At 34.8% G+C, this 23,447-nt stretch overlaps 2 protein-coding genes across 2 annotated transcripts in view; one reads left to right on the top strand and one right to left on the bottom strand.

The window, feature by feature from the left end:
* The window catches only part of LOC118740064, an 806,655-nt gene that overhangs the window by 357,419 nt on the left and 425,789 nt on the right, over nucleotides 1-23,447 (top strand). The window lies entirely within an intron of this gene.
* Nucleotides 19,729-23,447, bottom strand: part of LOC118740066 (dynein regulatory complex protein 1 homolog) — a 12,034-nt gene continuing 8,315 nt past the window's right edge. The window contains exon 2 of the mRNA XM_036471559.1: nucleotides 19,729-21,957. Coding sequence (XP_036327452.1) covers nucleotides 19,729-21,957 — 2,229 coding nt within the window. The remainder of the gene's footprint in view (nucleotides 21,958-23,447) is intronic.

Here is a 23,447-nt window from a genome sequence, read left to right as displayed (position 1 = left end):
GCGTTAGCATACTTAACCCCGAAAATGCCTTAGAAATACCATTACTGCTATCACTACTAAATATATGAGGTTACGTTAAAATTCGCAAATTCTTTTCCCAAATTTTTTTTTTTCCAGAAGTCGATAGAAAATATTCCGGTCTTTCATTTCAACACAGATTTTGTCCACCAAAAGTGTTAAAGTTTGCATTTATAAAATGCCATTTTGGTCTGCTTATATTTATTAAAGTATTTTTTCGATTGCCCTGATTTTTTCTCTGTTTTGTCTAGTAAGTAAGTGCTATATTTTCATATGAACCTACAACATAAGCAACTAAAACAAAAGTTATGAGAAAAACACATTGCTTAAATTAACAAAAATCTCAATCAGTTTTAGTTAAATAAGATTCTTCTGAGTTTGTTGCTTTTATTTTGTATAAAACGAATTTCGTACAAAGTTATAATGAATTTTTTCTTATTCAAATATCACTTTGTTAGGCTAAACTATTCAAATATAAAGATTGAATATTCAAAAAATTTTATTTTTTGCGTTGTAGTATTAAAAAAAATCAAATATCATGGAAGAAAATTAAAATTTTCAGTATTATTACACTTCTCAATTTATCGCCATTTGCCTATAATAATAATAATAATAATGATAATGTGCAATTATTCATTTACATATCTACTATATGCACACAAATTTTATGATAAATACATGAATTTATTTTCGAGTAACATTAAACATGTACGAGAAATATGTTATATAATTTTCAAAACAATCATACATTTATTAGAGTTATACTTCATTTATTTGTAGCATCTCTAAAATAAATTTCAATATCCATAATTAAGTTTCACTACTACGCTTTAAACCATTAATTAACTGCTCAACAGTGCATGAGAGTGATTAAAATACACGGTAGATACACATTTTCTAAATAGAAATTAATTAAATATATACGCGCCTAAAAACGTCCATTGAAGCGTATGCAAAATTTTCGGAAATACCGCAACACCGCAAGCGCAACTAACATACACGGCTAAATAAGCATTAATATCAACCGATCAACACCGCGACACCAAACGCACTCGTATGTATGTACATACATACATACGCTTTTTGGATTTAATAAATGCATTTTAAATAAATTGTGGCAGTGCCGGAGATTCACACATATAATTTCACAGAGAATATGCAAAGTGGTAGCTGAGTTGTGACACCAATTTATGAAATTATGCATAGCTGACTATGGCGTATGACATGAATGAATGGAGTGTGACACAGCGTAGGCGTGATGCTGCGTTAGATGAACTGCGGGAGCTACTTGCGATGTATGAAATTGAGTTTCCTGCGGTTGCCAGCGACCCAGCTGCGACCCAACTGCGACCCAGCTGCGACAGCTGTGCACAAAAATGGGTATACACATACAATTTGGGGTTAAATATTTTTTTTTGTATAGTGTCATTAGTTGTACTTGACTTCTTTCTCTAATTGGTGATTTATTTATTTTCATATGAATATTTTTCATTTTATTTGACTTGCATGTAGCGCCTCAAAAGTCATTGAAACTTGAGCCCCTCAACTACTGACCCATTCATCGCGTGTGACCATGCAATACACCAATTCGCCTAATTTGAATGTATGGCATTGAAAATCTGTATTCTCACTGCTCAAATAGACGCTGAGAAGGGCGAATAGCGTGTATGCTTGACAGGTACACAGTTGTAAAAAATGAATTTGAAAACAGCAACACTAGCACTTGTGCTGCGGCGACGTTTACACACATACACCGGCTGACAGTCCATCACTAAGGCATGCGAAAATTTGGCAAAAATTTAACCGCTGGCATTTTCATAATGGCGCAGGGTCATTCATCATTGCCAGTCAAATATGGGTCAATAGCGTTGTGTAGCGATTCGAGAGCACGACCGCAGGGCATTCAATTTTTGATATGAAAATATTAGCAGCTAACTTCACATACACATTTGTACAGCTCATATGCACTATTAGGCCGACAATAATAGCAACACAAAGACAATGATGCACCATTCGGCAGAGTATATGTATACATATATGCATAATTATTTGCACAAATTCTAATTTATCTTCGTGCTAAATGCAGATATTTCTTTTATACAGTTGTCAGTAGAGAGAGTCCGAAAGTAGGAGTATATTTTCGTATAACCGTAATATACACTCGCATAACTAAAAGTATCGAAAATACAAGTCCACCATGCTTATATATTGCTGCGACCTGAAACTTACTCAAATTTTAGTATTTAGTAATTCTTAGAGGTGCCACAATGATAGTTTATGTTTCCCTTAAGAATAACACACATAAAATGATTTCTTCTCATTTAAGGTCATAGCGGCGAATATCAATACGCCGTTGATTGTTTCATATTTTTAAGTTGACACCTTGGCCTCGAGGATGGACCATACGAAACAATCCATTGGGTTTAAGTCCGGTAAATATGCTGGCCATTGTTGTGAAGAAATGAAGCTGGGAAGATTTTTTCTAAAAAAAACTTTAGATTTCGCGAACTTTATTCGAATGTGCCGAGTCTTATTAAAACTGACTTGTTTTCGTGTCCAGGGTAATAAGGCATCGTTTAAAACTTTGCACGGTAGATTTGTTAATTTACCTTTTCGCCCTGTTCAATACAAACTACCACTACAAAATACTTTTAGAATTGTATTTTTTGCTTTTTTTCTTTTAAATTCTTATCTTCTAGATTTTATTTCTCAAAAATAAAAATATATATTTTTTAATTTGTTTTAATTCCTAGTAACTTATTTTGTTTTTCTTTTTAAGTAAATAATTTTTTAAATTTAATTTTCAGGTTTTAATTTTTGAAGAAAATTTTTATTATGTAATTTCGTTTAATTTTTAGGCACCTATTTGATTTTTTATAACAATTTTAGATTTAGATGAAGAAGGAGAATATATATAGTTTTTTAATTCATTTAGTTTGTAGAAAATTTTCTTATTTCTTTTTAATGTACATTTTTTTTTCATTTTGAATTTCAATTTTATTTGAATTTTTAGTTTTTATTGTTTTAAAAATACATATGTATATACATTTATTTAATTAAATTTTTAATCTTACTGTTAAAAGACAATTAGAATAACAATTTTCTTATGAAAAACCTTTGTCTTTCGAAAGCTTGTAGTGAGTTGAACCACAGTTGCCATAAATGTCCTGTAAGAAATTCAATAAGAATTTTACATCAAATTTTCAAAGAAGTTTTCCTAAAAAAATGTCTAGGTCCAAATAAGAAATGGTAGTAGTAAATTTTCAATAACATTTTTACAGAAAACAATTGCAAGCATGATTTCTTTTAAGTAAAGAGACCATTATTATTTGGAAGATTTTTACTTTTTTTAGGTTTTTTGCTATTTATTTAAATTTTTCGACCATATAATAACCGCTTATTTCTACATATTTACTTTTCTTGGTCAAATTTGATCCTAATGGTAAGAAATAAAAAAAATTTTACGTTAACTTTTGGTCGTTTTAAACGAGTGCAAATTTTTTCAATCATTCCTTCATACCGCCCTTAAAGAAGTTCTTTTTGGTCTGACGAAAAACAAACCTGTGTTGTACAAAGTAGGTACCCAAACACTTGGCTATGTCGATTGCCAACTAATCTAAATAAAATAAACTGTATCGCAACTGACCCAAATAATATAGTGATTTTCAGATACGAGAACGCCCCTATTGATTGCACTGCTATGCGTTGCCACCAAATGCTGCATGCCACACTTAGCACGCATGTTGCTAGCAATTTGCGTACGCCTATGAATGTGAATTTTGAATTTTAATTTATTGCACTGGCTTGTGACCGGAGCAACTAGGCTTAGATTGGTGTGTGCATATTTATGTACATCCTATGTGCTTGGCAGTTATAATTAACGTTGACTATTACTATGTAACTAAATAGTGTTCCTCCACGCATATGTGATTTAAATGAGCTCAGCCCAGGCATACATATGTACGTGTGTATGGTTTTGTGTGCACAATTAAAATAGCCTTAGTATAATTTATAGAGAATGATGTTGATTTTAATTGCTTATGACAAATTAAGGCCGACAGAATTTCTTATTTAAGCCGCAGAGTTGTAGATTAGCAGCCAAATTCATAAAAAAAATAAAAAGACTTTAACTGCTTTATATGTAAATCGAAAATTTATATGAACATTTCATTTTATAAAGTTCTTTAAACCTATTTGATTTCTTATTATTATTCATAAAATTATATACAAAATTTTCTAAATACATACAAGTATGTGTCATAAAACCTTTTTGACTAGTTAACGAGCTTTGGCTTTTTTTTATATTTATCATGTCTATACCCTTGTCTTTGTCTCGCTCCGCCCATAGTAGCGTACAATGCAGCCGTTCCTTTTTTTGTACACGCATTCGCCACATACGTACCTTCACCGTGGCGTTAAATATTGCATGCAAACTTCTCCGAATTCAATTAAGAAGTTTCACTTCAAAGTCTAGTCTTTTATCAACTAAATACCCAAGCGGCTTTGAAAACAATAGAATCCAAAATAGTTAAATCTGGCATTCACTCTTGGCTGGCATCCTGGGCACGGGGATACGAGCAAAGAGGCAGCAGATAGCAGCCAAAATGGCTCTGTGATTACAATAAATGAGCACAAAACTCTGCTTAGTCTCCGCTTTAGGATCATTTGAGAAGCGGTGTTGAAAAAAGCGCAACTTTTACAAATTCCTTATGGACCGGAAGAGATGATTCTGAGAGAAAGTTAGCGAAAGTGAAACGAATGAGTCTCCCCAGTTTCATTTTGGGTAGCAAGTAGTACAGTCGGTTAATGCACTTATTATGCTTTTCGTTCTCCTCGTATGATAGCACTGGTTAGTTAAATGGGGCTCATCCTATTGCCGACTCACAGAGGGCACTTAAAATGACAACTATACCTCTGAGTGATATTATGGAACTATTCATACTGTTGAAATCAGCTAAAACAAAAAAAAAAAAATAGCTTGAATGGGCATACGTTTGTCTCTGAATACAAGCGGGCGGCTGAACATGTACATTAGAGTGGACCAAATTTTGTGTGGGGGGAAAAAATGTCATCGAAAACGGTAAGTATTTATAATATCTATACCAACATTCAATTTTATACCATAACTAATATAGGGTGCTCAATGAACTTGAATTGCGCTACTTAAGCGCTTTGAAACTGACAAAAATATGGGTGATTTTTTATAAAAAGCTACTGTCGCCATGGCAATTAAAGTTGGTAATATTTTTTCAGCCAATTTAAATTTGAAATGGTCGTATGTTGCTTAAACAATTATTTGGTTAATTGATGGAGAGTACACTTCTGGACGAAAATATAAATATTTCATGAGCAGCCTCCAAATTTTCACTTAGAAACGTAAAGTTTGGTGCCAGCAACTCTTTCGGCAAAAGGAAAAATTTTTCAAGGTAGCCCCAACCCTAACTCGGAAACCACTCCAATGTTCATAGATAATGATGGAAGCCCACTGGGTTTTACAGGTGAGTCCTTCTTTTGATTGAAGGACCAAATTGAGCTTACTTGTGGCGAAATTTTTCACAAAAATAGTGGCAACTGGACGTTTTGTCAGTATAGCTCTGCAGAAAAATAATTTACATATTCTTTTAAAATATTCTGTTTTTACTTTTAAGGTAGCTTTATTTTTTTCAATTACATCAACGAACGCGTTCTGGTTGAAAGTACTATAGGTTTCATCAAAACTGTCCATGAGGCAAGCGAAAAGAGTAACTTCAAGTAGAGTAACGAAAATCAAAGATTTAGTACATTTTTCCAGTTGAAAGACTCGGTTAAATGAATGATGAAGAAGAATAACTTCAGAACGAAAGCAGCAACTCTATCCAACGCCAATATCATTGTTCCCTCCCTGATGTAATCACGGGCAAGCTTTTATAATACACCTAGGGATGGCAGCGATTAATCGTTTGATTAAATTAATCGATTATTTTTGTCCAATTTACGTCCAATTGTGCCGTAGTTTTGCGTAGAGTTGTCTAATATCCATCCATCGAACATTCTTTTTTGCTGGCTGCATCAACTTTAGTCGACTCGAGGTTCAAAAAAATTCATTTCAAAGATTCGTTAGCAAGTTCTTGCGAATTGAAATAATGTTACTAGAATCAGTAGAAAATGAAATCGATCTTTGAGCCTCTCATAAATCGCTTGTACACAAACGAAGGCGAAAAGATGATGATTTGGGTCACCCACAAGAAGAAAAGAGTTTTTTTTTTTAATTGTCAAGTCCAAGAACTAAAGCGGAATATCATCGACGCTTGGGAGGAAATGAAAACTGTTTACCCAAGACTTTACGGACTTTCGAAAAAATAATGCATTGAGTCGGTACTTCGGTACCTGCTTTTCAAACGCTGATGCACAGCCACCGAGAAACACAACTTCTTCACAATAAAACGCTTATCGAAACTTTGGTTTTTGCAAACTTGGTTAAATAATAAATAGTTATCGCTGCTAAAAATATTCGTTTTATTTTATTTAAGTCTAATTGACAAGAGAATTGGCATTTTTTATGGATTATTTTTTTTTTTTTGAAAACTCACTGTAAAATAGTGCCTTTAAAAATTCGATTAATCGATTATTTCTCAATAATTGCAATTAATTTTGTTTGGCTTGTGATTAATCATATGATTAATTAATCGATTATTTTAAATTATTTTGCCATCTCTAGATACACCTATTTGTTATTCCTACGTACATATGTATAATTCGGCATACTTATTTACTACTAGGACATTCACACTCCTTTGTATAACAAACATTTATACAGAAGTGACATAAATGTATAAAAACAAGTCAACTACATTGAGTCATAGCCACATTCCGATGATGATGGCGGTGTGGCATATTAATTGCCACAAGTAAATAGCAGCTGCAAAACACACGTCGGACTCAAAGTGTAAAGCACAAGCACGTGAAAGCATATCAAATTTGTGGGCGGGAGGACCGGACAGCGTCTAAAGTGAAATATGGTGATGGTGAAAAATTATACGCTGACAGCGGGTTTCAAGGTTAAGTCGTCTGTAGTCGATCATTTGTCGCGAACATAACGATGACATAAAATGAATGGTAAATTACAAGCTGATGAGTGGATTTTTGAAATTTTTAAGTGCAGAAAAATATTTTTTTATTGCCACAAATTTATTACTGATTTTTTTTTCTTGATACTGTGCTTTTGCCAAAGTTTGTTTTAGTTAAAGAGTAGAAAAGGAATATGAAATCCATAGGCGAATATTTTTTTTTTTTTGTATGTTCGAATGTAGACATCCTTTGTTAGACCGGCTTGTAAGTAGCTTTTGTAAAACATGAACATACATATAGTCTGCATTGTAAATATGTATATCGAAATCGAAAATTATATCCACATTGGTCGATATCGACAAATATCTACTCAATTATATCGACAAACGGCATCGAACAAAGCATCGTTATCCATATAACGGTTAATATATTTGCAACCATTTTCTATATACTGATATGAAATAGACTTAAAATCAATAAATATATCGATAACAATGCTGATAATTTTATTCGTAAAAATATCGATTTTTATATATACAGGCAAGAAGTTCAACAATTATATCGAAGAAAACATTGACAATTGCATCGATATAACATCGATATGCGTTGAAAGTGATATATTTGAATATATCGATTAAAGTTATTTTATTTATTTTAAGGATGGCAAGATTAATCAAATGAGTAGTAATAATCGAATATTTATTTTATAAAGAGAATTTAATCGTGCCGAATTTTCATGTAAGATTTGAGAACGTTTTTTCTAATAGCGGCCGCCCCTCGGCAGGCAATGGCAAAGCTCCGATGGGTATTTCTGCCATGAAAAAGCCTCGTGTTCGCTTTCGTCTTCGTATCCATATTCATGTTCGCTCTCGTATTCATCTTATATTCGCATTCGCGTTCGGCTTTGAATACATCTTCGTGTTTATGTTCGCCTTCTGCTTCGCCGTCGTTATTGTCTTCGTTCTTCGATTTCTCTTAGTCTTAATCTTAGTATTATTTAGTCCTTAATCTTAAGAATGTCACATATTTAATTTTAATTTTTAATGGTTTTTATTTGAAAATTTTTAGCTCACTACCGCTAATTAAGTAAAACAGAAGAAGTTAGTTTTTCCTTTTAAGCAAAAAATAAAAATGAAAAAATTAAGATTTATTTTTGTTTGGAAAATAACTTTTTTTACTAAGCAAGCATAAAACTAAAAACAAAATTTTATTCTTTGAGCAATAAATAAAATTCAAAAAAATAACTAATTTCCTAAGCGAAAAGTAAAACTAAAAAATTACTTTCATTTTCTGAGCAAATCAATAAAATTCAAAAATAAGGATTCTTTTTCAAGCAAAGAATAAAACTCAGCAAATAATCATTAAACGGCAATTTTTTTTTATAAAAGTTATCATCGTTACGAAAATACCGATTACTCACTTAATATCTTATATTTAATTGTATTTATTTTTTATACGTATGTATATACAAATATGTGTTATTTAACGCCCACTATTTTTTCATCGTTTATCGATAAGTTGTAATGAAATGCTTATTTCGTAAATCGCCATGATATTAAACATACATATGTATGTACCTAAGCTAATATCGAGCCTTCTTAAATGAAATGGTTGCACTAGTAACTAACCATTTTTTAAATAAAAGGACCAAATAGTTTCGTACAATCACCCTTACATATACGCATACTCATAATCCTCAACGACTCTCCAAAGCCACTCAGTGATTATTATCTAACCTCATACGAGCACAACACCAGCGAGCATCACTACAAATATTGACCATAACTTGACTGAATGACCGATGCACTTCAAGCCAACTACATAACTACCATTCAACGTATGCGCTTTTCAGCCAAAGTATCAAGTTCAAATTGTCGGTGGGTGTTGCTTACAATCTCTCTTATTATTTATGTATATATACGAGTATATGCACTTCAACACATCGCTCAACACACGAACTTTCACCGCTTGCGAATACAATATTTGATATTCAACTATTGAGTCAGTAATTCAATCAACAGACAGACAGACTAAGCTACACATATATAAACATATTTAAGTATTACATACCTATTTAAGTACATATTGTGTACCGTCTATTTATGCGTGAGCGTAAGCATTCCCAAATCTATATGACCAATCAAGTAAGCAACATGCAACAAATGTACCACATATTCGTTTCTTGGTAACGTTGTGCCATATTAGAGGGGCGTAGTAGCAGAAGTGTTGTGATTTGGCGTAAGTAAAATGTTGATTAAAAAAATTTTGAATCCAACAAAATACATACTTGTATTGCCTGGAATATAAATGGCATAAAATATACGAATATTTTTTAAACTTTCACTGAATTGGTTTGAAAGAGTTACCAGTTTTCCAATTTTCAAAAGGTGTGATTTTTATTTCGTTAAAAGGTTACTGAAACAGATTAAAAAAATTATCAAAAGTGACGAGTACCTTTACTGTATGAAACATTAGACAAATAAGCAGCTGATTTTTCGAAATAGCCGTGAATGTTGAATAATCCCGAAATTTGATAGGCTACACTCCGTTCCTAAATACATCCGAATTTGTGTTTTCTAACCGCAGTCCTGAGTAGTAATTAACGACTTCAACATCGTTAAAAATATGCGTGTCGTGTGCTGCCATTTCGTCAACCTCTATCTAAAATATTTTTGGAAGCTGAAGTGCGGTGTCATACTGTGTTTTTAACTTGTCCAGTATAACACTAGTTACTATGACATTGTATCCTGTTTTTAATTAACAATTAGCAAATACCCGGTTTGCTTCGAGGCCCATATTGAAAAGCGAAACCGTTTGTAAAGGGAGGGAAATAATGCATAGTAAAAATGAATACTTTATATTTGATTATCGTTTAAAAATGTTCGAATTTAAAAATAATATTTTCATACAAAATTTATTACGCACGTATTTGACTGTTCACATCTGAGTATATATATGAGTGTACATACGCACCCCGAGCTAGCAGAGCGCCGCTCTGAGAGCGGTGACTACACACACATTCATACATAGTACATGTTAACCGTACAAATCGCGTGCTGTGGTGTTGATGGATATTCAACATTTGAAAGCAAATTTATATGCCTGGGTGTAGCTGAGTGCGCAAAGATGCATGCCACAATTTGTTGATATTGATATCCAGAGATGGTCAGGGTTCGAATTCCACTGCAGGCAACATGCAAGTTAAATATTTTTTTTTTAGTTTTTGTCTTGATTATTCACTTCACGGACGCTTTTTCAGAACGAACGCGGTCATTTTAATATGCGCGTAATTGAATTGAATATTTACCAATATACAGTACTTTCATTGGCGTTTATAGTAAGATCAATTACGTTTCTATTTGATTTTAATATTTTTTTCCCTCAGTGTACAGTGTTATTAGATTTCAATGTCTTAAAAATGAAATTATATATTTATCTTTTAACTTCATTTAATTTTAACTTTTAACTTTTTTCATTTAATTTTTTTTAATGTTTTATTTTAAAGATTTTATCTATTATTTTAAAAAGAGATTTTTTTTTTAATTTAACTAAATTTTTAGAAACGTATTCTAAATTTTTCTTTTCTTTTATTAAATAGTTTTTTAGGTGTTATTTAAAAAAATATATTTTTATTTTTTATTTCATTTAATAATTTGGATCTTACTCCTCTTTATTTTATTTTTTTAATTCTTAGATTTTGTTGCAATAAATGTTTTTTTTCTTAATTTCATTTAATTTTTAAATTTTTATTATTTCCTTCTTTTTTGATTTAATTTTTTCGTTTTTTTTAGATTGTTCAATATCATTGTATTAAAAAGAAAAATATTTATATTAATTTTCATTTTATTTTATTTTTATTTATTTTTATTTTCTAGTTTTTGTTGTTTTAAAAAGAACGAAATATAGATATATATATTCTTAATTTAATTGCATTAAAAAAAAATTATTTCTAAAAGGCGAACAGCATTACGCTAAGACCTCCTCGCTTGCATATCTTTCGATTATTTAGCCTATCGAAAGACAGTAAAGAGCTTTCAAGATAGTTGCCAGATATGTCCTATTTATCAATCTTCCAGTCCACAAAACATAACCTACCACCATCAGTCCTGACTTTACCACACATTTCGTAGCTTCATTCTTTTGGACCACAATCTTTTCCGTACGCTGTTATTGCAAGTGCTCCATTGTTTTTTTTTTTTTAGGTGTGATTTACCACTATTCGCTCGAAATGCTATACAGTTGCATTATTTTTATCAGTTATAACTATTGCTTGTGGCAATACCAATTCCTTCCTGCAATACTATTTACATGTTGCATGCCACAAACCGCAAAACGTTCCAAGAAATCAGAAGTTTTAAACTGAACAACTCAAAGAGCAATGCAACATTTCACAAACGCTAAGCAACCAGTGGACCTAAAGTTGAAAAGAGGGGAAACGCCAAAAGATGGTCAACATATGTTCACACACATACATATGTGCATGCAACAAATATGTATGTACATACATGCTTACGTATACAGCCACAACTAGGATACCGAATATTGGTTGCAAAGTCGTTGGGAAATATGAGACGTATGCAGCGGTTGCGTTGGCTATAAAATTGCCATAAAAGCTTTGTTTTAACAAGCGACTGCGGTTGCGGCAGAGCACCTAAGTTGTAGCAATACACCACTGTGAGTGGGTGGACGACTTGAAAAAAGGAGCAAGAAAATGGTAGAAACACAAATCAGTAAATGGAAATAACCAACCTTGCATATGAAATGAATGAATCAAATAAAAGCAAGTAAAAGTATTTTAACGCGCTGGACTTTTACAGCGCAGCGCAACTCAACTCTGCTCAACACTGGCGCGCCGGTTACGTAGGCATTTTTAAGCCAACACAAACACTAACTGCCTTCCACTTGGTTGTACGCTTACCTAAATAGACGTACTCGTATGTACTGCACGCTTCCCTCCCTCATTTAATAATTCAACTCAGCCTGCTGTGGTATGCTGCACTTGTTGAGGAGGCGAAAAAAAATTGCAGCCACTTTTCATAGTCGCCACTCTATGGTATGCTCTACACGCACGCCTCACTTCCTCTGCTTGCGGATTTTTCTTTGGTCCGAACAATTTCATTCCTTTTAGAAATTCATTCCGTTGCGTCCCCATTTGGTCTTCGGTTTTACTGCTAGCGGGTCATCACACACGAATGGTTGTTGAAAAGTTTTCCATTTATCAAAGTTAGTTGGCGCTAAGCAGCAGTGGCAGCAATGGCTGGAGTAGTGGAGCTCGGTGGACAGCATAAATGATGTAAGAGTGGTAGAAACATGTTGCTCACATGAAGAAACTAGCAAGACTAACGCAATTTTCGTAAACTGAGAACACTTGTGTGGATTTGAGCAGGCGACTGCATTAGGTTATGTCGAATGTAATAAAAGCATGCTCTGCTTTCTTAGTGAAAGACTCATCTCAAATCTACTACAGAGTGCCATCTCAAATCTCAAATACCTCAATAGGCGCAGTCAAAACAGCTTAAAATTCAGTCCTAAGAAGAACAGCATTGCAATTTTATGCAGGCAAAGGAATAGTCACAAAATGCTATAACGATTTCCTCAAAGAGAGAAGATATATTTCTATAAGGAAACTAAATTTCTGGGGCCAACACCCAAAACTGTATTTGTCAAGTTTGGAAGTTGTGGCCCTGAGGAGGCGAAATCATTTCCAGCTAAGGCCACGAGTGGGGCTTGCACGGGCGGCGTTGTAGGGGAACCGAAGCTGGCTAAAGACAAAGCTTCGAGCAGCGGAGGGTTGTCGGAGTCAGAACCCAAATCTGTCTTTGTCCCGTGTGAGGTCCGCGCGGCCGACATACCAGGTTGATCAAGGCCTGCTCCATCGCTTGCACCGGGAAAACCTGCAGAAAATCTGCCAGTCCTGGGTATAGCAAAATCATAAGGGGTATCTGGGGGCTGGTGGATTTCCAGCACCAACAAGGGCTTCTCACCACGGCTCTTCGAAGCTTCAATAACCTCCGATGGGGGACCTCAGGGTAGGCGTAAACGGGGCGACAATGTGGCGAGAAAGGCTAATTAGGACCGTCGCTTGGCCACCAAGATGTTGGAGCACTACGGCGGTCAGTGTACTCATCAGATATCTGATCAGCATGCTCGATTGTTCGAGGGGCCTATAAAGGTGTTCGGCGATGCGGAGTCTACGGAAGCCGTACAGGGGATGGTAGTGTTCGGATCGACTTCGACAATAGCGGCTATGAAGCGGCAAAGGTTGCTAGAGAGAGAAACCTCCATCGAACGGGGACCAAATCGCTAATCTAGCAGGCTCCGTGGAACTTGGGTATATGGACTGCAGCAGAGAAGACGGTACCATCACCCCAAGGAGTGGAAACGTGTGGCGAGTGCTATCTCCGCTGTCTTTATGAGGGTGGCCAAATGGAAACTCGTGAAAGCCAAACATCGAGGAAAGGCCAAAGAAAGCATTCTCTAGGGGAACTATTGGAAATATATTGTGTGTTTCGTCCAAAGTTGTATATTGACTCTACGAGACCGTACTCAAGCCTTTTATGTTTTAAGGAGCTTTAGTCTCGTGGAACTCACTTCAAGAGGCTACACTAGCTAAGCAGTTTGGGCACCTAAAACGGGCTGCATAATCCTGAGCGTGTCTGTTTACATTGCTGGAATAACTGCCGTAGTGGGAACAGCCATTAGACTCAGGGAAACCGATTGGTTGACCGAGTTAAGGACTGGAGACTCTAGATTTCTTGGCGCATTTTATTTCAACCTTAGTCACAAGCATTACTGCACCACCGTTACGGCTCCTAGGAGCTTCTTCCCTGTCCACTTTCCCTCAAGGGATGAGTGGGCCGGGCGGAACTTCTGGAGAGGGGGAGAGGCAGTGAACTTCTTCACGGATGTATCGAAACTGGACGGCAGAGTTGGTGGAGGGGTTTTCTGCCGGGAGCTTTCGCTCAATACTAAGTTCAGGCTTCCGGACTGCTGCAGTGTATTTCAGACGAAAGTGCCTGCATATTAAGGGGGAAGTGGATTCACTGACCAAAAGTGCGGTGACAGTCAGAGAGATGAGCATTTACTCTTATAGCCAAGCGATTATCAGGGTCTTAAGTGCGTTGGTGGTGCGCTGTAATTTTTAATCTTTTTGGCCGAGAGTAGCTCCGGGGAATTGAGATTAGCCGAATTCGTAATTAATAATCGGCTCGAGGCGTTTTATCGATTAAGTATTGAGTGCCGTTCAGAACGTGGAACCATAAATGACAATCTCCTAATTGCTAATTAACCCGCCCTAATTAACATCCAAAAACTTTCAATAAACGTTGATATTTTTATTTAAGTAAAGAAAAAAGTATCATAATGAAGCAAACACCATCTGTAAACACTCTCCAGTATATGTCGACTGAACCAAAGTCAATAGTTTCCAAATGCAGGCCACAAGAAATATCACACGAACATGAAATAAATGAGAAAATAGAAAGCCAACAACTTGACAGACGAGAAAGGTAAAGGATGGGTAAGCCAATATATTGGTAAGCAACAGCTTTTCTGATAGAAATATTGTCAACAATAAATGTACATAGCAACAAGGCTAGCAGCCAGACCAGAGACAAGGAAAATTGCACAACATTAAACTAAACAACAACAAAAAATGACAAGAGTAATGCCTGCAACAGCTTTCAATTCCGCAATATTGTATCTCTTTCACTTACCCTGCCACCGGAAACTACCAACGAATATTGTGCATCGTCAGCAAAGTGCAAAAGGGTCTCCATCAAACTACAACCCACCCACTACAATCATGATTTCTAAACTTCTCGCCGCCATCGTCTTGTCGGCTATCCGCATTTCTTATCACCGCAGCGCGCTTTCAGCAGCGTTCAATGGCGACAGCGCGACGTCACGAAGCCAAGTGTGGCTATAGCAAATGGAATCTATTCGGTTGCATGGTGCCATCAACTTTGCGGTCATGTTGCACTATTGAAAAGTTTCGCCTCGAGCGCATAGCGAACGTCATTCCGCTTGCTTTGGCATGCAGGACAACGCGCAGAACATTAACTTTGCTCGTCGCAAGCGTGTTCTTCTGTTGGATATCATTTACTGTCTTGCCGGCAGCACCAGCGCGCTAAGAGGACCACGACCACGTCGTGCCTCATGCGGCATGGCGGCATGGCGGCATGATAGTATCACCAGAGGGCACGTACACACGTGCTGTCGCTTTGCCATTGTTTAATGGTCACATTAAAATGCCTCGACGCTTCGGCGAAGTTGTCTTGGCTGCGAGTAAGCGAGTAAGTGAGTGAGCGAGGAAGGCGTGGAAGGGAAGAGGAACGCGCAAAAGGCTGTACAGTAGACGGACAGCGGTGGACAGTTAGTATCAGCCATGTCGCCAACTTTTTCCTTGCAAAGCCACTTATTTTATATCTGTCTCCAGTTCACACTCATGCCTTCCCGCTTTCTCGCTTTGAGTTTGCACTACTCCGCGACTAACATTTTCTTTGCTGCTCGGCAAAAGTTTCATTGTGGAAAAACTTTCTTCTTTCAAGCTAAATAACCAAATGTGAAAAACTTGTTGGTGGAAAAGTAAAAACACTAAAAGGACACAACAAAGTGAATGTAAAAAATTTAAGAAAATTAAAATGCAAAAGCCCAAAATGAAGAAAAAGTAGTCTAAGGCAGAAGAAAGCAGTGCTACATGAATAGAAAATTTTGCATTCTTTAGCGGAGCATATGCGACATTATAACGGTGAAAGCACTAGCTATTCGGTGGGACCACGTGCTACCACATCAACTGGGTGATCATTGGACTTTTTAGTTGCTGTTGGCGCGCCAACTAGTTCGCCATCAGCTATCAGCCGTCATCAAGCAAGAGGTTTCAACTCCAATATACTACTCGAACTATCGCCCATACAAAAAAAAATTAAAAATAAAGTTCTCTAAGCTTTTGCTACAAAGTTAGCTACGTAGCGACATATGACGTCTCGTCCCCGCTGCTGGCCACATATTTGTGTGCCTCAGTTCCTACCACTTACTTTCATTTAGCTTACACTAACACACAAATACAAATATAGCTCTTTACTTTAATTTCTTTGCTAAGCCTTCTGGTTGACAAGAATCGCCGTTTCGCAGTGGGTGCATACACCCACACATATCCATTCAACTTTTTGTGCACCATATTTGCCGTTATATTTTGTATAACTATACATATGTACAAAAGTATGTATGTATGTTATTAGACGACGATAACAATCTGCCATTATTGCTCTTTAACTATGGGAAGTATGTAGCTTCGCGTGAACTGTATTAGCTCAGAAAGTTTGAGTACTCCGCTACTTAAGGAAGGTGCAGGACAGTGATTTATAAGAACGGCAAAATAAGCTAAAAAGCGTTCTTCTAGGAGCTTTTTTCGTAACGATGACGCCTTATGCGATTGCGTTTTCTATTTCGAAATCATTTGAAACATTTTCTAATACCTGAAAACGAAGCAGAAAGTTCTGCGAAATTGCGCCAAAAAAAAAACATTTCCGAAAAAATCGGAGAAATTAAATTTTTGAAAACAAATAAAAATTAAAACTGTTATGAGGAGCTTTTCAATAGTTCTAGAGTTCCAGAAAATAAAAAAAAATATTCTGCAAAATACGCTGAAAATTCATTTTTTTTTTAAGTTGAAAAAATTTAATGTAAAAAAAAATTAATACTGTTCTAGGGCTCCTGAAAAGGAAAAAAAAATGTCTGCAAAATTACGCGGAAAAAACATTTTTTTTAAGTCGAAAAATTACAATTCAAAAAAATAAAATTAACTTAAAACTGTTATGAGTAGCTTTTCAATAGTTCTAGAGTTCTAGCCGAAAAAAATAATATTTCTATAGTTCCTGAAAAGGAAAAAAAAGTAATTATTTTTTTCGATCCGAAAAAAGTTAATTTGAAAAAAAAATAATAAAATTAAAACAGTTCTGAGGTTATTTTCGACAGTTCTAAAGGTCCTGAGAGGGGAAAAAAGTTGTGCAAAATTACGCCGAAAAAAAATTATTTTTTTTTTTAAATAAAAAGTTAAATTTTGAAAAAAAAAAATAAAATTTTAATTGTTCTCAGTAGCTTTTCCATAGTTCTAGAGTTCCTGAAAAGAAAAAAATGTCTGCAAACTTGCGCAAAAAAAATAAATTTAATTTTCAATTTTTATTCTTTTATATAAACAACCAAACTTTGGCTAACGATTTAGGTTTCTTCAACCCGAGAACTTTTTTTCATATTCTCGCACCGGTACCGCCCTTCGCCATTATAGGTGTAGGCTGCGTGGCGCCATCCTGCACGAATGTTGTGTACCTTTCAATTCATATATAGTACTTCCGTTTCCACTGTCAGATTCATCGGTATGTGTCGTATCTGACATGGTATTCGGGTCATTTTGATGAGATTAATGTAATTTGTGAAATCATCTGTATCAATGAATAAATTAATTATGTGCCGAGACTCGTAAGCTTAATTTTCGGTCGTAGATTACGGATCTGTATACCGTTTTTTTTTTTTTTAGATCAGGTGTTTCAAACTTTAACATGGAAAATGTTACTCATACGCCATATAGTGTATATGTTATCGGCCAAACCCGATCTTAAGACAAACTAGTTTTGCCAAGGCTAAACTAGATCAGGGGCTACAGTATTTTTGCGCAGAACACCTTACCGCGTAGACGGCCTTCGGCGGCCCCGCCAAAAAATAACCCTCATCAGTCCAACTGCAGGTACGCACTCCACAATATTATTGCGTCCAACTTGTTTCCGCATTACACGGATATATTGGATCTTGGTAGAACTAGTTTAGCCTAGGAAAAACTAGTTTTTCATAAGATCGGCTTTGGCCGGTAACATATATATCTTATGGCGTATGAGCAATATTATTTCCTGGCCCTTACTTACACTTAACATCACACACAGAAATTCCATACACTCAGCGAAGAGGGTGAGAGCAAACTAGTGTATATTAAAGATAAATTCAGTTGAAGAACGTTTTTTATTAACAATAGGTGAAAACAAAATTAATTGATGCTGAATTGAGTTATAGTGAGAAGGGAGATGGAAATTTTATTCATCGAAGAACAATTTTCGCGAACTCTACATCTCCGCCTATTTATAAAAATTTAACAAATTTTAACAAATGTTAATCAAATTTGTAGCCCATTTAATTTTGGTACAACAAAGTGCAAGTTTGAAGTAGCTAGGACTCACCGTTGATTTTTGGAAATTTTTTTACGCAGGTTCTTCCATACAAAGTATGGTGAAAATGAGCCACACCTTCCACAAAAAAAAAAAATATCAACGGTAACTCCTAGATACTTAAAATTTACACTTTGTTATAATTTGAATGGACATACTCAGAATGTTTCTAAGAAATCTAATTTAAAAGCTCAAACTTTTTATGAAACTTTGTCGAATTTTGCTAATTTTTGCACAAAGTTTAAAAGTTGGACTCACAAGGCTTTTGTTAGACAACGAATTACACTTTTACAACAAATAATAAACGTTAAGTTAACGAAAGAGAAATAGCCAAAGAGTGGTTAAATGTATCTTCCCGATTTATATTTTCGCCACTTTGCATATACAGTGCCAGACAAAAGTATTGACACAGAGAATTTTACGCAATGCATGCAAATTTTTTTTTACAATTGCTTTTCGATTTTTTATTAAAACAAAACACATAAAAATAAAATCTCTAAACTGTGTGCAAAACTCAGGAAAAATTCAGTAAATTTACTTAGTACTTTACAACCTTCAAATCAGATATTTTAGAAAAAGTATGAATTTGTATAGTCCAATCCATCTTATTATAACAAAGTGCAAGTTTAAAATATTCTTTTGTAAATTTAATCAGAAAATTTAACTCAGCTTGTGGTCAGTTCTTCAAATCAACGTTTTTGTGCACCTTATTGACCGCAAATATCGAAAAATTAAAACGCTAATTTATTTCGTCAAATTAGTATTTTATTTAGTTATGTATGCATTTCGGTTGACAGCTGATCAAGTTGCAAGTTTAAAGTTGCTAGAAAGTTGCGTTGATTTTTGGCAATTTTTTTTAACGCAGGTTCTTCCATACAAAGTATGTTCCACAATTAGGTTTTGTATGGAGAAAATGGGCAATACCTTCCACTAAAATAACTGCCAGAAATCGACGCGATTTTCTAGAAATTTTAAACTTGCACTTTGTTGTAATGAAATTGAAGCGGCTATAAAATTGCATATTTAGAATTTTTTTAAATCCTAAAAGAAAGTTGCAAATTAGTATACAAATTTAATGAATTTTCTAGAGTTTTGCACAAAGTTTAGAGATTTTATTTTTATGTTTTTGGCACTGTATAAATTAAGTAAACGTTTTGAATTTAGGATTATGTGTCTTTTTGTTATTTTGACAATATTTCGCATTAATAATGCCTACAGTTTTTCCACATAATATTTAATTGAAAAACAATATATCGTTGCAAAGTAGCATTTTTGTGCGATTTATTGTAATACTAATTTTAATAAAAAAATATAAATGGCAAATTTTTTACATTTACGTGTGTACGTAGTACTCCAATACAAATGAATACGTATGTATGTGCATAGCCATATTTTTTTGTAATTCACCCGTATATAACACAAATCAGATGTTCTCCGTGTCATGCGCCAATCATACCGTAAATTTTTGCAATAAATGCTTTAATTCCATATTTTGTCTGCGCATGAAGGCACATTCCTCATCGAGTTTGGTGCGCAGTTTCAGCACCTCTACATAATGATTCAGACCATGTTCCAAAGTAATCCATAGCTTGCGCTTCTCTTTTGGAAAATATACTTTGAATTTGCTCCAGAATGATTTAATAGTATTATGGTCGAGTGAAATGCTATTACAGAGTAACTCATTCGCCTGCAGCATTTTTTTATAGCTCATTTGATTCTGAATTTGTTGTTTAGTGAAATCATTTAATGCCGTAAGCACAAACAGTGGTTCTATAACTAAATAATGATTTTTACAAGATGGCTGCCCTCTTGATTTTTCAAAGTTTTTCTCATATTCATTCTCAATAGAATCATGCGACGCTAAACTGCCTTCTTTGGGCATTTCACTCGAACTATCGTCCGTAGAAGCCAAATCCTCAAACTCCCGCCCTATCCTATAAAAATCTTGCATGGCTTTTTTTGGCAAGCCCTCGGAACAATTTTGGCAATAAGCATATGGTAGAAAACATTCGGTCAGCGTTGAGATCATCTTCACATTATCAACACGTAGGGCTGTGAAAATGTTGTCGAGACGCACGATGAATTTATCGTTCTCCGAGTAGGGTTCCAGTATTTTGAATAGTTTCTCCTCAATCAAAAATCCAGCGCGATCAGCTATTTTTCTTAAAATATTTCGAACAAAACTGGTCTCTACTTTCCGCTCCAGTGAGCGAGGTGGTACGATGATATTTCGCCGTTTCATTGACTTTAGCGAACTTCTGTGCTCTTTATTTGAAATCTCATTAATGTCAGTTAAATCGAGGTCTGGCATGGACCAAGGCATTGCCAGTTGTTGCTCGTATAGTACTCGATCGATTTTGTAGATTTTCGTCAAAAGTTCTTTTAATTCTTTGAAGTTAATTTCCCACACAAGATCGAATTTTCGTTTGTTATTTGCACGAAATTGCTGGGCTTTTACCTCGAGCTCACTTATACTCTTATGTAGCTTATGTATTTCAGCCGCAGAACGTTGCAATTTTGTTTGGTGTTGTTCATTTATAGCGGTGATTTTGAGTTTAAGCGAAGCAATATTCTCATTAAGCTTGGCTAGTCGACGCTTTTGTTGATTGCTAATGACAACATTTTCTTCATTGCGTTTTTGCAGTACCTGATAGTTGTAGTCCAACTTTTCGGAGTTCATCAGCACCGTGTTGCGTACTTTTCGTAATTCCCACTCCAACATTTCGGCCTCCTTTTCGAGTCGTATACGCGTACGGCTTGTTAACTCCTCTTGTACCGCAGTAATACGTGCTATTTCTGCCGCATAGAACTCCTCCTTCTCTTTTGCGAGATCGAATTTAGTTTTCTCGCTTTCTTCCATATCGGCATAGAACTTATTCCATTTATTAGCTTCTGTAACGGCGATTGTTTGCCGTTGCTCGTTAATAGTATTCTCTAATATTTCCAAATGACTTTTGTATGCCATTTTGATCACTTCGATTTGACGATCGATACGCTCTACCAAGCAGCGGACGTCATTCGCATCAGCCATCTGATCGGCATAGTATTTTGCATTTATGCGGTCAATCTCTTTTTGGCACTGGCCGATTAGGTTATCCTTGCTCGCCATTAATGCCTCTACTTTTTTCTTTTGCTCTTCCAAATGCTCAAATAAGGCCATCGGTTCTTTGAATTCCTCAAGCTCCGACCATTTAGAAGCTATTTCATTGAAGCGAGCTATCGATTCAATAGATTCCTTTTCGAGATCATTCTTGAGTACTCGGCTGCGCTCAACCTCATACTCCCGACGCATCTGTTCGCGCTTCTCGTTTGCAACCTGCACATTCGTTACCAACTCTTGACCAAATTCAAGGAGATTCTGCAACTTGTGATCACTTTCCTCCAACTTACGTTCGATGGGATCCTTTTTCTCTTCAGTCTTCTGCACTAAAGTTTTTGGTGCCGACTTCATGCGCAGCCTATATTCATCCCTGATAAGTGTTCGCCTTCCATCCAATTCATTCGAAGAATTCATTGGATCAAATATATTCAACAGAGTTTTCATTTTCTCTATATACACATCACTTATGTTGGTCGTGTCTGAACCAGGTTCAGCGAGTGGCGTGTGGGTGGATTCTTTTTCGGGGCCAAATTCCAATGAGGTGGCCGATCCAGTTGGTTCCATACTTAGCGTTAGCGGCTTTCAAATATTATTGGTACACAAAAACCACTCTTAGTAAATAAATAATGCAAATTTAACAATTTCTCGAAGATAGAGAATTAAATTTTATAATTTCTATGCACACTGTGAACTGTTGATTTGTTTGTGCAAACAAACTTCAACGTTTCTATGACAATTCATTGGTATGTTTAATAAAAAAAACATCGGTTTCCAAGTGCATGAAAATAGTTGATAAGCAGAAAAGTGGGATTGTTTGTGTTTGCTTGTATACGAATTGCTTAAAGTCATTGTACAATTATCCTCATTATCACCCTATTATTTTAACCCTCTCGGGATCATAAGCATATTCAATAATCCCGACTTGAATTGTTAACCTTGATTCACCGAGAGCTAAGTACCTAATTAAATTTTGTTATAAAAAAATTATTTTGTGTTAAAAATAATTTTCCAAAAATGTTTATTAATTTCAACGTTAAGCGAATTTTCCCCAAACTTTTCTTTCTAGAAAAATTTATTTTTTCCAAAACAAACTTTTTCCCCCGACTTTTTTAAAATTTTGTTGCTTCCTAAAATAAAAATATTCTTTCTTGTGTATGTTAAATCATAAAATCATAATTTTGGTAGATTAAAATTTTTTTTTTATAATTTTTTCGTAAAAAGTCTTAAAATTTATATTTTTACTTAAAATGATTTTTCCCAAAAAAACGAATCATTCTCCTACAATTTTTATTTTAAATATATTTTTGTTTTATATTTTTCCCCAAAAATACTTATTGACAAAAAAAAATAATTTAACTGGAATTTTTTTCACCAAAATGTCTTTGTTTTTCTTTTTTTTTTAAATTCTGTGAACATATTTTATTTTTAAATTAAGGGTGCTTCGTAAAAAAAATACTACGCTCAAAATTTAATATCTTAAAAAATATCTTTCCTAGGCCATCAAATTTTCAAAAAAAAAAATTAGATAATAAAATTTTTGAAGTAGTTTAAAAATATTTTTTTCTAAAATTTCATAATAAAAATGGGTATTTAAATGAATTCGAAAAATTGCAAAAATAACACTACTAAACCACACAAATTTCTTATGAGTGGTTTTTGGGACATATTTCCCTTGGTATTGAGGGACATGATGGAAATGATGAGGATGACTACCTAGAGAAACAAATAATAATAATAATAATAATAATAATAATAATAATAATTTTAAATCTGTCACTTCAAAAACTCAAAACTTTTAGGTACTATTTCCAAGACATCTCTTAAAACACGCTCCACTGTCGCTTGTTATTACTACATACGTAAAAGTCACATTAAATAAAATAGAGGAAGAAATACGATACAGTAACAATAAAAATTCACATTCGCCACACATACGCTCGCTTTTAGCCAGCGCAGTTGGCCCAGTTGTTTATGCGGCTGTAAATGTGTATACCAGCATGTGTGCGAAGTACAGAAGTATGTAGCTCAATCAAGTTAGCGGCGCTAAAATGAAAAAATGAAGAAAAAAT

The sequence above is a fragment of the Rhagoletis pomonella genome, unplaced genomic scaffold (genome assembly GCF_013731165.1).
Source record: "Rhagoletis pomonella isolate Grant_MI unplaced genomic scaffold, Rhpom_1.0 Rhpom_scaffold_00005, whole genome shotgun sequence".
Taxonomy (NCBI): domain Eukaryota; kingdom Metazoa; phylum Arthropoda; class Insecta; order Diptera; family Tephritidae; genus Rhagoletis; species Rhagoletis pomonella.
The sequence above is the reverse complement of the archived record's forward strand: the minus strand, read 5'-3'. Positions and strand labels throughout refer to the sequence as shown.